At 37.7% G+C, this 14,931-nt stretch overlaps 1 protein-coding gene across 2 annotated transcripts in view; it reads left to right on the top strand.

Moving 5' to 3' along the window:
• Positions 1 to 8,963, top strand: part of LOC106647610 (ankyrin repeat and sterile alpha motif domain-containing protein 1B) — an 83,169-nt gene extending 74,206 nt beyond the window's left edge. For both annotated transcript variants that reach the window (XM_089596604.1, XM_089596605.1), the window contains 7 exons: positions 3,151 to 3,492; positions 4,943 to 5,067; positions 5,414 to 5,836; positions 6,650 to 7,009; positions 7,363 to 7,527; positions 7,623 to 7,760; positions 7,884 to 8,963. In XM_089596604.1, the coding sequence (XP_089452730.1) occupies positions 3,151 to 3,492; positions 4,943 to 5,067; positions 5,414 to 5,836; positions 6,650 to 7,009; positions 7,363 to 7,527; positions 7,623 to 7,760; positions 7,884 to 8,489 (2,159 nt within the window). In that variant the 3' untranslated portion in view covers positions 8,490 to 8,963. The remainder of the gene's footprint in view (positions 1 to 3,150; positions 3,493 to 4,942; positions 5,068 to 5,413; positions 5,837 to 6,649; positions 7,010 to 7,362; positions 7,528 to 7,622; positions 7,761 to 7,883) is intronic.
• The last annotated feature ends 5,968 nt before the right edge of the window (positions 8,964 to 14,931 follow it).

The raw sequence follows: 14,931 nt of genomic DNA, 5'->3' as shown, positions 1-14,931 counted from the left end.
GGTAACTTCCTGCCGCAACGCAATGTCTTGTTTATTAAAATTTTATTATTTCGCTCCTTTTTTCTTTTTCTTTTTTTTCTTTTAAGCTTGTGGTTAGTCACGATTGTACAAACCAGATGAGAGCCTCATCAAAGGTACTGGAAATTAATGAGACAGACAGTGAATTTTAGTTGTGTAAAATGATACAATTTCTCACAGTAAAAAACAAGAGGAATATATACAAAATGACTTTGATTCAGTTTTGAGTCTCTAGTCGACAGGTATCTCGTTCTGCCGATTTATTTATCTTGCTCAAGAGTCTTTTTAATTAATTTCAGTTTATTCAAAAACAATATTTTTTCCCTCGTTACGCACAAAAATATATGTACACGAGCGCTTCGTACATTTCTTTTGAAAGTGAACAATGACAAACGCATTAAATTAAGGTCGTCAGCGCGCGTTTACAGCTCGGCCCTCGTAACCTTTCGTTATTCGCTCGAAACATTTAATTACACGTTTTAACAAGAAAAGCGTCACTTCGTTATGAAAAAAAAAAAAAAGAAAAAAAAGCAGATGGGAATTCGCGGAACGAGAGACTACGACTAATGACAAAAAAAGACTCACGAAGAGACTCTTTGTACGATGAAGAAAGGGGAAAAAAATAAAAAGGGGAAGAACACGTGGTGAGCAAGGGTGAGTGGGACAGAAAATCCCGCGTGTGCCGTGTCACGCGCCAAGTCTGATGTACTGCGGAGTTGTAAAAATCTAATGGTAAGCTCACTCGAGAGACAGAATTGGGGCTGGAGGTTTACGCGGATTCATGTGTAATTTGCTTTACTTTTCGAGTTTGTAGCGTAAGGGGTTCGACACGATGTGCGTTTGAAGAATACCTTGCTGAGGGGAGAAAAAGTAAATAAGTCCTTAGGCGACAACCTCCTTACATCGTTGAACGGAAATTTAATCTAAAGTACTTACCACGCGATAAAAATAGATGCAGGGAAACTGGTATGTGTTTTTTTCCATATTTATTTACAAGCTTCAAATTAAGCACACCCATACAGCCCTGGTTACAGTACGATATGCTTTCAAAGAGACCAGAACTTTTCTTTTTTCGCTTTTTCACATATGCTCTGATTCATTTTTTTGTTTGTGAATATTCCAGCGTGGGCTTAATACAGTTTTATTGTTCTTTCATGGAGAAAATGTGCGTTTCTAAGCCTTTAACTTCATGGTTAGCGGAATAGCTGAAAGTTATTATGAATGAATTAAAAGTAATGAAAATAAAACTATTGTCGCTGTCACGAACGTGTGTGCATGTTTTACTCGTATGGACATACGTTCTGGATCTGTTTTGTAAACAAATATCAAAGACAAATGTAATATCTACCAAGTGTACCGGACAAAAGTATTTAATCCTTAGTTTAAATGAGTTCATTCAAATATGCAAATAAAATGGTATACAATATTAGCAGGAAAATAAAGTTAAAACTTACCTTTTATTGGACTTGATTATACGTTCCTAGAGTCAGTGAAACTAAATAAAAAACCAGTTCAACTTTGATAAGACTATAGTTTTTCTCATAACGTCAAAAAATAGGGAAAAAATTTATTAATACTCATCAGCATCAGTCCAATATCGCGATGAAATTCAACAACTTCCTATTTCCGTTACACTTTTACCTCCAAATCCACTACTCAAAAAAAAAAAAAGAAAAAAAAACTTGATACAGAAACAACCATGTGGCCGTAGCAACTCCATTTCTTTTTCACGAGTTAGCTTAACGTGAGTTTCATTGTCATTGCTGGGAGTACTTGATTCATGTGTCGCAGTTTCACGCCGCAGAGCTGTTCCATTACTTTACACCTGCACTCGACACATGCACAAGCTTCATACCCAACAAAAGCTCTCTGAAGTGAATATGGATTGTTTTGGCGTGAAATCTGAGCTTTCGTCCCTCCATATTATATATACTCTGCGTCGACAGGTTCCTTACACCTACGCCTGAGACGTACGCGGCGTAAGTTCTGAATTTCGTCTTGTAGAGAAGAATAAAGCCATGCACAATAGAAGAAGTAGGCTCTATGTAGTGCAAATGTCGTACTTACTTCTTATATGCATTATCCACAGAACCCCCATCCGCTGCGCGGAAACGAGAACATTTTCTTTCCACTTTGGGGGCACCCATCGTTGGCGGGGCGACACAAACAACAATAACAATAATCACAATGCAAACAGTGGCGGTAGTACGAGAAAGAAGTATTGAAAAATAGCGCCAAGGTTTGAACATACCTGCGTGCGTGTGTATACGTCAAACGAGGAGAGGTGACGTGCTAAGTGCTTCGACTCACTACGTGATTACGTACTTATGTATGAGCACCCAGACTCCTACCTCCTACACCTCCGTCTCATGGCTCTTCGACTTTTCTCCCCCTCCCAAGGAAGAGAAAGAAGCTCTCCGCCTCTGTTCTCTCGCACACGCATCGGATCGCAGTGGGCTTTTTTCGAGTTCACGCTCGGCGAGGCTCGATAACGACAGCTTTTCCTCGTCCTCGTCAATGCTGACGACGCTACGATTTCTTGGTCTCTTCCACCGGTTCTGAAGAAGTAGTCCCATTCTTGTACGCATCGATTTTTCAATTCCAATAGCTCGGAATCTCAATTGATTTGGTTTCAACGATTTTATTTCGCGAGAGTAAAGGCGTGCATGGATTATTCTGGAGGATTGGGCGACGACGCGCTTGTTCGATCAGCTGTTATTGTCGAGTTCACGCGCTTGGTGGGAGCATCAGATTTCATTGGAGATACTCGTGTCATCTGCAGATCAGTCATGACTATGGATCTTATAGGGCGATACTTTGGACCAAAGGAGTCCAAAGGTTTTTTTTTTTCTTAATAATAATATGCCTTCATATTTTAGTGATGACAAAAAATTACCAATGCGTATAACAATTGAATACTGAGACCATTTGAACTGTCAACTAAATTGCTCTTGCAGTAGTTCACTCGATTAGGATGAACCTACATTAACTGAGATGTTTGACAAAACTAACGATGCCAAGCCTCAGTCACATGCACTTACATGCCTTTACAGTAAAAACTTATGTATCTGGAAAACTCAAAAAATCCTTGAATGAAATCCGTAGTAACGCATCGCGATTTCTTGATTACAGGTCTATTGAAGGGCTCGGTGTCCGTGGCGGAGCGCCCGCGCACGCTGCGTCGGCTGCGCAACGTCTACTCGCCGGCAGCGGTTGCAGGTGTCCAGAGCATGGGCACCGGAGCCGAGCCTGCCGGTGGTGGCGAGCCCCGGGACCTGCCACGTGCATCCTCGGGTCCATCCACTGGACCATCCGCTGACAAAGACACCGACAAAACCCTGAGCGTCATGAGTCCCTTCGACGAGCAGGAGGAGTGGGCCAAGATATCGGAGATCATGGCCTCTTTTGGCACTGGCCTCGTACGCGAGTCCGTCTTTGTTAAGGAGCTGGAAAACGAGTTCCAGGCAAGGCTTGGTGAGCACAGCAAATGACTGTTATACAATTTTTTACAGTTCATCCAAAATGAGTACTGAGTCTGATAAGATATTAGTATAGTCCTAAGTCTGATATTCCATTGTCAGCGATTACTTATATATACTCCCATGATATATTCACGTATCTAGACATCCAACTTATTAAAATATCTAGTTACGATTTTTTCCTATTTTTCTAAATAAAATTATTATTGCAGAATTGTTTAGGATAATATTAACTCAACAGGAGATTGAATACTCATTTTTTTAAATATATTCAATATATTTTTAATTATAATGTATTAAGGTTGCAAACTTCTGGTATACCTACTTAATTTAGTAAAAGCTTTTACCCATACTTTTAGATGCATAAATGCTAATATATGCTTATTAATTTTTCTAGTCAAATTAATTAGTATTGATTATATCCTAATTTTTAAAAACGTGTTTAGTAATATAATATGAAGAAAATCACAGTTGGGATCAAATATGATTTCAATATAATTTTCTTCTTAAAATACTTTTGTTTCCTATAATACGTAACGTTCCCACTAAAATTCCAGCAAAAGATTCTTGATCCGAAAAAAAAATTATTACTCAGCACGTTGCCAGTGTTGCAAGTTACCAACAGTACTTGAAAAGCCTACATAACACTGGTATTCGAAAACTTTACCACCACTCGAAAAATCGACTCCATCCCTCTCCTGCTTCTCCTCTCAAATACCTACCCTCTCGTAAAAAACTCCTGCCGAATGTTTTCCAAGCCTCTCGTGCCCCTTTTTGTTTTTCCAACTCCTCATATTTCTTCCCTCATTCGCGTAGGCCTCGCGATTCCCATTTTATCCATACGCTGTCATGCACGAGCCGCATCATCTCCATGAGTCTCGCGATGCTCCGGTGATTATCTACAATTTGGTAGGCTGCACCACCGAGCAGCAGCTACACTGATGCATCGATTTTTTTTGTAATGGCTAGTTAATCGGGGCGGAAAATTTTTTTCCCCTGCTGAATCGGAATTACGTAGAAAAATACAGGAAAGTCTAATAGGAAGTGGGTTAACGCTTAGCCATTTTTTTCTTCTTCTTCTTTTCAGTGTTCTTTTGTTTCGGCAAGCACATCTAGATGTACTCCAGGGCTCGGTGCTTAATTACGATCCTGTGTATGCTTTGCCGAGTAAATTTTTATGTAACAAGAATGTGTTATTGTACAATACATGAAATGTGCGATAAATTTTTGCTTATTTTCTTGATCCTCAAAACCATCATTCACAGATACTCATGAATAAAAACTTGCGACATTTTTCAACTCATTGACTAAAATTATCAAACGACGAGAGAAATCGCATTAATTTTACTATTAATACTACACGTACGAAGGGTCTATCGAGGCCAATCGAATTCAGATCAGTTTGGTCGTTTGATAAGCGGATATTTTGTCTTTTTGTCTCACAGGCTTGAACTCGGATACCGGCAGCCCGTGCGCGCTAACGTTAGTGGGTCAATGGTTATCGAAACTAAACTTGGCAGAGTACGAGTCGCTCTTCGTCAACTATGGATACGACGATCTAGAATTTATTGTAAGTTTGTTTCAAGATATATGGCCTAAAGTATTGTTAAATTATGTCCCACGTGAATCCGCTACTGGGATTCAAATGGAAATTCCTCTTCATCAGAGAGATAGTCCAGATTTTTCATCAACAATTACCGATAACATACTTAGTGCACAGATCTTTATTTGATTGAAATTAGAAAAAATTAGATTTAATGAAAAAGAAGGTTCTCAAGTATCTTTGAAATTTGTACAAATTAAATTTATCCCAAAGGATGGTAGCAATCACCATATGTTGAGAAAAATCTTTGACTATCGCTGAGATGACAAAAACAACCATTCGGCACAAGGGTGACCTTCTCTTGAAATTTCAGAACGGATTGTTGGACGACACGGACCTCAAGGAGATGGGAATAATGAGCGAAAAGGAACGAGCAGTTATCCTCGACGCGGTGTCACTTCTGAACAAGCGAGTGGAGAAGCAGATTCCGAGTCACCAGTCAGCGAACCAGACGGTGGACGAATGGCTCGACTCGATACACCTTTCCGGGTACGCGGATCTGTTCAGGCGGCACCTGTACACGGACATGGATCGCGTGCGAAGGGTCTGGGAGGTCGAGCTCGCGGCTGTGCTTGAGATACAAAAACCGGGACATCGGAAACGCATTTTGACGTCGGTGAACAGTGACAGTACCAACGGCCAAGGCACGATCGCCAAGTCGTATTCCGAAGCATACGTACGCAATGGCAGAGCTGAGTCGAACCTCGACGATCTGAACAAGGACCTTAACACTTTGGTGAGTGGATTTTTTAAATTATCTTTTTTTTTTATTGACTAAAATAGAGAACCAATTTTATGATTGTCCGCACACAAATACGGTTAAGTGATAAAACAAAGCGTCAGTCGCATCACATCGGCACTTGACACGTACAATGTTCTTAGTCACGTGATATAATTTTCATGAGCGACAATACAGGGCGCGTCAGACGTACTCGGAACAACATCGCGTGCAAAAGGACCCTCTTTCCATTCTTTCTCTCAGTCTCATTCAATCACCTCTTTGAACCATCAATGCCACACTTCACTAGTGTGTGTATACCAATGAAGTAGGTGAGGCTTCAAGAGTTCGATCGGGGTATAAATACCGCGGCTAATTGGAAGCTTTCGCGTGCCGGGGCCAGGTCGGGGCGGGAAAAGAGCTATGAAGTCAACGAAGACAGAGAATCGAGAGTATTTCCTGCCTGTGTGTACATAAGTACACGTGTCTCTCTCTCTCTCCACCCCACGGGCCTTTTGTCTCGTTTGTGTCTCTCTTCCCACCTGTCCTTTCCACCCCACCTGCCTTGACTCTCGCATTATTTGCGCTCTATCACGTCCCTCTAATTGGCTTAATAAGTTTCCCGCTCTCAATTCCCTCTGTCTCTTTTTCGTTATTTTCCAATCGCTTGATACCACTTCGAGGGAACAGTTTTTTTGTTGTGCTCATGCTGCAGGCAAGGGCTCATTATTTATGTTCTGTTCCATACATCGTCAAAATTATAATTGCAATGAACGGACAACGAGCAAAATAAAAAGCGTTAACGCGTCACAACGATTTTTCGTGTTGCAGAAAACGAATATACAACAACTGAAGGATGAGATTCGCGAGAAGCTGCCAGACTCGGTGCAGAACAACGGCGTGGCGACGCCAACGTCAACAACTGCAGCGACGTCCTCGACAACCACGGCAACGACAACAGCGACGACGAACACTACCGGAACTCTGAGGCACAGGAAGAACCGGCCGGCACCACCACCACCGCTAAAGCCACAGAGCACACAGCAAAATGGTACGACTGTGCAAGCTCCCGAGCATCTCGAGATTCGTGGCCCGTCCGAGCTACTGTTTGGAGTCCCCTCGACGCTCAAGACTCAGTGGAGACATCAGCCCAAGGATCTAGTCACTGGATGCGTTACATACGTCGCCAACGTTAGTTTCAGTCCTTTCGGTTTGTCATTTGTTGGTAGAAGGTGGGCTTTAACTATTAACCGAGAAATCATTGGTAGCAGTTCCGAAACTTGAAAAATATTGATAAAAAAATGTATGCGTTAAAAAAACAAAACGGTATTTTCCTATCGATGAAAGTCTGCTGAATACAATGCCATCCTTATTTTTGTCCCAAGTGTTACAAGTATTATTTTTTTGTTAATCAATTTACATGTTACTGCAAAATATTATCTTGCGTTAGTGAATATAATAATAGTAATGACAAATTCAAAGAGCTTTAATAAAAATAAGTACAGATGATAAATTAAAACAATTTTCAATATTTGTTTGCGTAGTACTTGGGCTCGACGGTTGTGAAAGAATTGCGTGGCACGGAGTCAACAAAAAAGTCCATTCAAAAGTTGAAGAAGGTTCAAGATTGTCGAGAGCATAAGTGCACCCCGGGCATAACGCTGTCCATATCCTATCGTGGCGTTCAATTTCTTAACCCACTGACGGATGTAAGTTAAACATTACATGAATCATCTTAAAAAGCATTTAATTTTCAAACTCTTTGTTAAATTTTGTCTTTGTTTTCTCTTTTCCAATAAAACAGGAGCCAATTTGCGAGCACGAAATACGGAACATCCATTGCGCTTGTCAAGATGCAGATGATCTGACGCACTTTGCTTACATTACCAAAGATCACGCGAGTCGTACACACTTCTGTCATGTATTCTGCGTGCCAACAATGGTAATGACTTTTTGCAGTTATACGACACATGGATCATCACACTTGTGATCCATCAAACTCCACAAAAATCTTTACGAACGAACGGATTCCTATAGAGTAAAATTTTCAATTCTGATATTACAGGACCAAGCGACCGAAATAATCCTGACGCTGGGTCAAGCGTTCGAGGTTGCTTACCAAATCGCCTTGAAAGACAAGCTTGGCGGTCATGCGACCCGCTCCCAATCAGCCACCCAGCTAGCCAGTCTCGCGTCCTCCACATCTAACTCCAGTGGCAACGCCAAGCTGACGAGCTCCCTGTCAGTCGAGACCAGCCAACCACCCAACAACGACCGGCCGAGCAACCACCACACCCACACCGCTCCGAGAACAAAGCCGCGCTCCAAAACTCTCATCTGCAACCCCTTCGTTGGCACCGGTGGGTCGACCAATAATTCCACCTCTCCCAGCTCGAGTCTGGCCGCCCGACAGCAGCTGAACAGAATGCCCAGTCCCAACAAGACCACGACGACCAACTCGAACTCTCACTTTAACAGTTCGAGTAACTCGGCCAACGCCCAGGCGATCAAGCTGCTAGCCACGCACGGGAGATCGCATTCCGTCAACGACATCAAACTCAACGGTAGCCAGATGAAAGTCAGACCGGCGCCGGTCGACGACATTGGCATCGGCGTCAAGGACATGAAGCCTGGCTCTAGGGCGCCGATCGCAATATCGGAGGAGCTTTAAGCGCACTCTTTCTTTTTCTTTTTTTTTACTTTACGTTTATTAATTTTTGTTTTTTCATTGTCTGTCCAACGATGATGCGCGGTGGTATTCCGTTCGACGCTCGGTTGAATTCGCCGAGTTTTTTCCGCATCTTTGTCAATGTTACGTGTAAATTTTGTGAAGTTTGTACATAAGAAAGACTACGGAAGAGGGACAAAGGGGGGTGTATAGTTGAAAAATGAAAATGTAGAAGGTTGAGTCGTAGTGACGATGCTGATGATGAACGAATTTGTGACAGACGAACTGTTGACGGTGACATATAGACAACGACGATTTTTTGAAATGATGCGATACATACAGTAACGTCGCACTGCTGCAACAGCTAGTGGCGTTTATTTTCACGAGGTTATTATTTTTATCATCACTGTCATTTTTCATTTATTGTTTCGCTCCATCACGTTTGTCAAACATTTACGTTTCATGTTTGTAGATTAAGCTGACGCAATAAAAGCTATTTTCTATTATGATTTTCCTTCATTTTTTATTTGATTCACATACTTTTATTTTTCATGGTATGCTTGTATGTGCACATCTGTATTGATTTTGTTTTCGTTTATTGCAGCTTTCGCAGCATTGCGACCTTATCTTGGAGCAAAATAATTTTTGCGAACGAGAACAATAGATGGGAATGAGTTGTTTTTCAGATTAGGGACAGAAATGAAAGAGGACTTTTTTTGATCTCTCAAGTGATAATAACAATCAAGTGCGCAATCACTCGCGATTCTTACCAAGTGAAAATTAAGATAATAACTTTTCAGGATAATTTGTATTTGTTCGATACGACATTTTCAGATCACATGATCTTGAAAAAGAAGTTTCAAAGGTAAGTAGCACTATAGACTTTTTTGAAGTAAAGGTCGGAGGTGATCGTCGTGGTCGCACATATATATCACACATGAAATGTTTTTTATATAATTCAAGTAAGGCCACGCTGCGATTGCAGCTCATTTTGCTGACTAACTTTTCAACGATTATCGTAATCGAATTTTTACTTAAAATTCCTTCAACTGCAGTTTTAGCTTTAGAAACAGTACAGAATCGAAGATAGATTTCTTAAGTATGTTCCTAAAAACTTGAATTACTCTGATTCATGGTAGTTAACTATGACAACAGTTTCTTCACTAACAATAGGTACTTGTTTATAACCCTTTATAGATTCATTAGAACAAGAATCAAACAAACAAACAGTTTAATTTAATTTATAAACTTAAGATAATCTATTAATTTATATTGAATTTTATTTATAATAAAATGGCAAAATTTAAGCATACATTTTTTTTCAAATCTGATGTTGAAAATTATCTTTCTTTGATGATAATGAACATTTAATCAATTTTTAGTAGGTTGTAATATATTTTGAAGACGTTACCAGTAACAACTGAAATTTTATGTATTCTCTATTCATGTGGTCAACATCCAAAAAATATTATCGAACGGATCTAATTTGATAGTTTCTTTTGACATGATATGAAACAAAAATTGATAACATACTTTTTAAATAAATTTCTAATTAATTAATTAAAAAAGCTAATATATTATTCGATTTACTAATTCAATTCTATTGCATTAAAAATATTTCCAGAGAACAAGTAACTTTTTACAATCAGAAAAAATTTAACAAAGGCCACCACGAACCAAGTCCTGATAATTTTTTTAAGCTCAAAGTGATAAAGTAAGTATTTTATTCACTAAAAAAAGTTTCAATAAATTGTAAAGTACATGAACTTGTGTCAAAACGTAAACAATCTTGTAAATGTATACCTTAACTTTTTATCAAAGTTATTTTTCTTATACTCTTTACTGCAAATATTTTTCTTAGAAAGTTTACAGTCATTTTTCGAATTTATTTGTAAAGCGAAATTATTTCTCGTATATCGGTAAGTCCATCGTAGAAGAAAAGTAAAATAACGCGAGAGCCTCGTTATCACCTTTTATACGAAACGTAAGCTCGATACGGGAGTATAACCTGCAAAACTAAACGACTTATTTGTTCATCGACATTTTTAGATATGCATCAACATACAATAGAGTTACGTCCGCTAAGTGACATCGAAATGGTTCATGAAAAATTTGCTTATAGTACTATATTACTATGCGGACCGGCCTACGTGTAGGACAGCCGTGCGAGTGACACGGTTGTAGTCATAACTTGAGCGCAGCTATTATAGATGCAGAATTACAATAAATGCGTGATCAAATACTATTGTATTATTCTCGGATACTGAGAAAAAGTGTAAAAGAAATTCGAATGTATTTCAAAATTTTTTAATTTGCTCAAAGAAAGCAAAAAAAAACATTGATAAATTAATACGGACAACATGTGTTTAAATAAAGCATTAGGAAAGGAGCCAGAGTCATCTGTTCTTGCGATGACGCAATGGCCCATTTTTCACGCATTTGAAAACGTTAACTTGCACTTGTTTTCCAATTGCTCTGCAAATAAAAAGAATGGTTCGATTTCAAACAGTATTAGAGTACAAGTTGTCATTTTTATGAGCTGTATGGTAGACACTGATAAAAAAAATAAAACAAACGTAAAACCAGAACTATAATGAAGGATAGATATACGTTAGAGGAGAAAGAAAATTTTTTTTTTTGATGACATAAAACTGCCAAAGTAACGTACGACCTCATTTCTTTACACGTGGCATAAAGAGGTCGTACTATGCACATACAAGCACGTACGGTGAACCGTTAAATTTACTGTGTAGGTAATATAAGATTATAGTAACACTTCTCTGTTCGATGGGAACGAAATTCAAATAAGTATACAGCGACCTTTGGTAAACGAAGGAAAAGCTTATTTGAATAAAAATAATAAAATAAACGTTTATAGATATACAATGTAATAAATTTTAGCACGTTACACTGAAAAATTGCTTAGTGTTGAAGTATAAGGTGACTTTTCTATGACTTTGATTTCATCAGTTTGTCAATAGGTGGACGTACCAAAAATATTGAATCTAAAGATACTCGAGTACGAATACATTTTATGAATAGGCATTTATGAATTTTCAACGAGAAAAACGTATCCTAACCATCATACGTTCAATAAAAACGAAAAAAAAAAAAAAAAAAAATTGTTTCCAGACATAACAGCTCGTGTACATACATCAAATTGAATCAATACCTCTCCCCTGCTTCTTCGACCCCCATTCAAATATATGTATGGTACGCCAAGGCGCACAAATATACAAATCGACGGACCAAAGAAACGATGTTCACGTGGACTATTTTCTTCGTGCCATTTGACAGGAAAATAAGAAAATAAAAAAAAAGACAGGGATACACTTACTTCGCTCATGAAATTGCTTACTCAAGCGAATTTTTTCGACATTTTTCGATGTCTCAAACACGCATACCTATACACTCACACATATAATCCACTAACAATTATAATGTGATTTACAGAGTACTTCGTATGCCATTAATATTAAATATTAATAAGATATAAAAAATAAACGTGAGAATAAATTACTTATTAGCTTCTAAGAATAAGTGAAGAAAACATAAGTGGCAGTCCAGTCTGCTTATACTGCACAATGGTTGTGACTTGACGAGGGAATCAGTTTGAACGTAGCTAATTGTCATTATTAAAATTATGTACAAAAGATGAGAATTTAAAGAAAAATACTAAAAATGGTTGAATTAATTATTTGATTGATAAATATAATAGCTAATATATAATGACATGTTGAGATTATTCAAATGAATATAAAACGCAGATGTATAAGAATTAAAAGGTATTGCTTATTGTAAACGTGTAAACTTTACTTGCATAAGGTTGGTCATTGTTTGTTGGGAATTCGTAAATGATGCACGCGAGTAAATGTCAAAACGTACTTAGCTATGGAGTAAGTGTTATTAAGTATTGAAATTCAAGACTTACTTTTTTGCGAGATCAAATGAATATTTATCCCAGGTTTATGTTATTTGTTATGAGACAATAGCCCTGTAAAATACATCAATATCAAGTTACATAACTCGAGTTTTTACTGTTTCAATATATGTGATGCTCAACCAAACTATCGAAATTCGCATTCTAATCAAACCACGTAAGTAAGAAAGAGTAAGAAGAAGAATGTCTCACCAAACAAATTTCTAAAAACTTGCTTACTTAGCAAACACCTAGTAAGGGTACGAGAAAAAGAAGTACTAATCCAATCGTTAACGCACAGTTTGCTATCAAAAAAATAACTCCTAGTGAGAGTTCAGCACAAACTCTCACTAATTATCTCCGTAATTAAGCCCACCACTCCTTCAAATAATAGAATTTACATGTGTCTATAGCACAAATTATGCAAAAATCGCGCCCCAAGGGTATGTAATAGATTTAATCCAACTATTGTCAATTGCTTGTTAACCAGTTTACACCACGAACTCTATTTTTCTCGCGACTCAAACTCTCCATCATGTAAATTCTCGAAGATGTAACCTGGAAATGCCGGCTCCGAAGTAATTAGGGGTCTTAGTCGGGATTTAATTTTGCCTTTGATGTACACGTCTGGCTAGGAGTAGGAGCTTCATTCGTTAGAGGCTGGCACGTGCAGGGCTTAAGTGCAGGCGTCATTAACGCGTCTTTTATGTTGCACCACCTAAGTGTACCATAACTACCGCTGGAACCTCTCTGTCTCCCTTTGCCGTGACCCAACCCACGCTCTTTCGTCTGCGATACGTAGGTATGTACGTTTGCGGTGATGGCTTGTGTACCACTTGCTTTAAAAACACGTCAATGGCCTCGTGGCTGGAAACGCCCGCGTTTTTCTTTCTCTGTGCTTTGGAAAGCGTTGATAACTCGTTAGATGGCAACTGCATATCACCTCATTTGACCCTTCCAACTTGCTTGTTAATGGGAAGGTTCAAGCTTAATGAAATCCTTGAAAATTGCACAAATTGTTTAGTGATTAAAATGCTTTTTCAAGATCTTTAATATTTACGTGAAATTTGAAGACAAATATTTGTATAATAAATAGCATCAAAGGAAGTGAGTTACACACCTTTTCATTCGATTAATTTAAGATATTTCCTCATGTTTCGGGAAAAACTAGTATAATCATATAAAATTTGAGTTTTTTACACCAAAAAATTTTTTTTACCAATTAAAAACAATTATTACCCTTGAAAAGATACGTGCAAAAGATTCATACCAGTTTCCAATAACATGATACGTCGATGATAAGATATAATTACTCGCCTAAAAACGTTACCTCAGCCAGACTTGGGCATTGGCAGTATTTAAAAATATGTTAATATTTAAATACCAATAGATAATGGAATTGACTTTAATTTGTTACTTCTATATATTCGTTGCGAAAAAATCCCTTACATCATATTAGTTAAGAAAAAAAAAAAAAAAAAAAAAATTATTTTGAAATGAGACGAGCTTTCATCGTTAAAATATATATTTTTTTTTTAACATGTGGTATGTGATCTGTAAAAGTACAGTACTTAATACCATAGGTTCTAGCGATTCTTTATTCAAATTACTTTATACTCTCGAATCTAATATTTTGCTTAAATGCTTTAATTTATTTCAGTACTTAGAAAGCATATCATATAATTACTATTATCGTAATAAGGGTAATCCCTTTTACCTGTCATTTCAACTACCTGATCATGCGCCTCCTTTCGTAGGATATAAAAAATAAATGTACAATTATGTGTAAAAAAATTAGCATATTTAAATGATGACAAAAATATAAATATACTCTTGTTCGCTTAAAATTAAGCAATTATATACCAAGTGCAAGTCCATCAGATAATTAACTGCTATTACACATGTAGGGCTTGCTAAACTAAACATTTGAGTTTCAAACTGATTTCCATGACAAGACAGATAACCTGTGTGCGTATGTACTTTACATTAGAAATGAAATTTCAAAAACGTTTGTAACGTCTACTTGTTACCAGCTCTTTTTATCACTTACACTCTCCAATCACGTGAGTAGTGAATAATCATTCTACTCCATTCTCGTAGTTACTAGAGATAAAAAAAAAATTAAATTGCCTTGGCTCCGTTCTCTTGTCCCACCAAATACACATACGTAAGTATAAGCCACAAACTTTTTTTACACATCCGCATGCACCTAAGCCCAACTTTTTTATCATGCCACGAGCTAAAAAACAGGATGTCTCGATGATAATGTGACTCAGATATTTTCAGTCCTCGCTTTTTGATTACATACATTACAAATCATAATAAATATAATACAGTTTGTCAAGGCAAACCGATTTGATATGTTTCTACTTTAGTACATAAAAATAGCGACTTAGAGTAACACTTGTAAAACAGTCGGTTCTAATGGTATGGCTATTTACAAAGTACATACGTGCATAAAAATGAGTAATTTTGCTAATAAAATTGACGCACTTATTACAATTTCATGATTGTAAGCGGTATTTA

Source organism: Copidosoma floridanum, unplaced genomic scaffold, assembly GCF_036245765.1.
Source record: "Copidosoma floridanum isolate Cflo_tuat_1 unplaced genomic scaffold, Cflo_Japanese_pri ptg000030l, whole genome shotgun sequence".
NCBI lineage: Eukaryota > Metazoa > Arthropoda > Insecta > Hymenoptera > Encyrtidae > Copidosoma > Copidosoma floridanum.
This window is presented reverse-complemented; position numbering and strand designations above follow the sequence as displayed.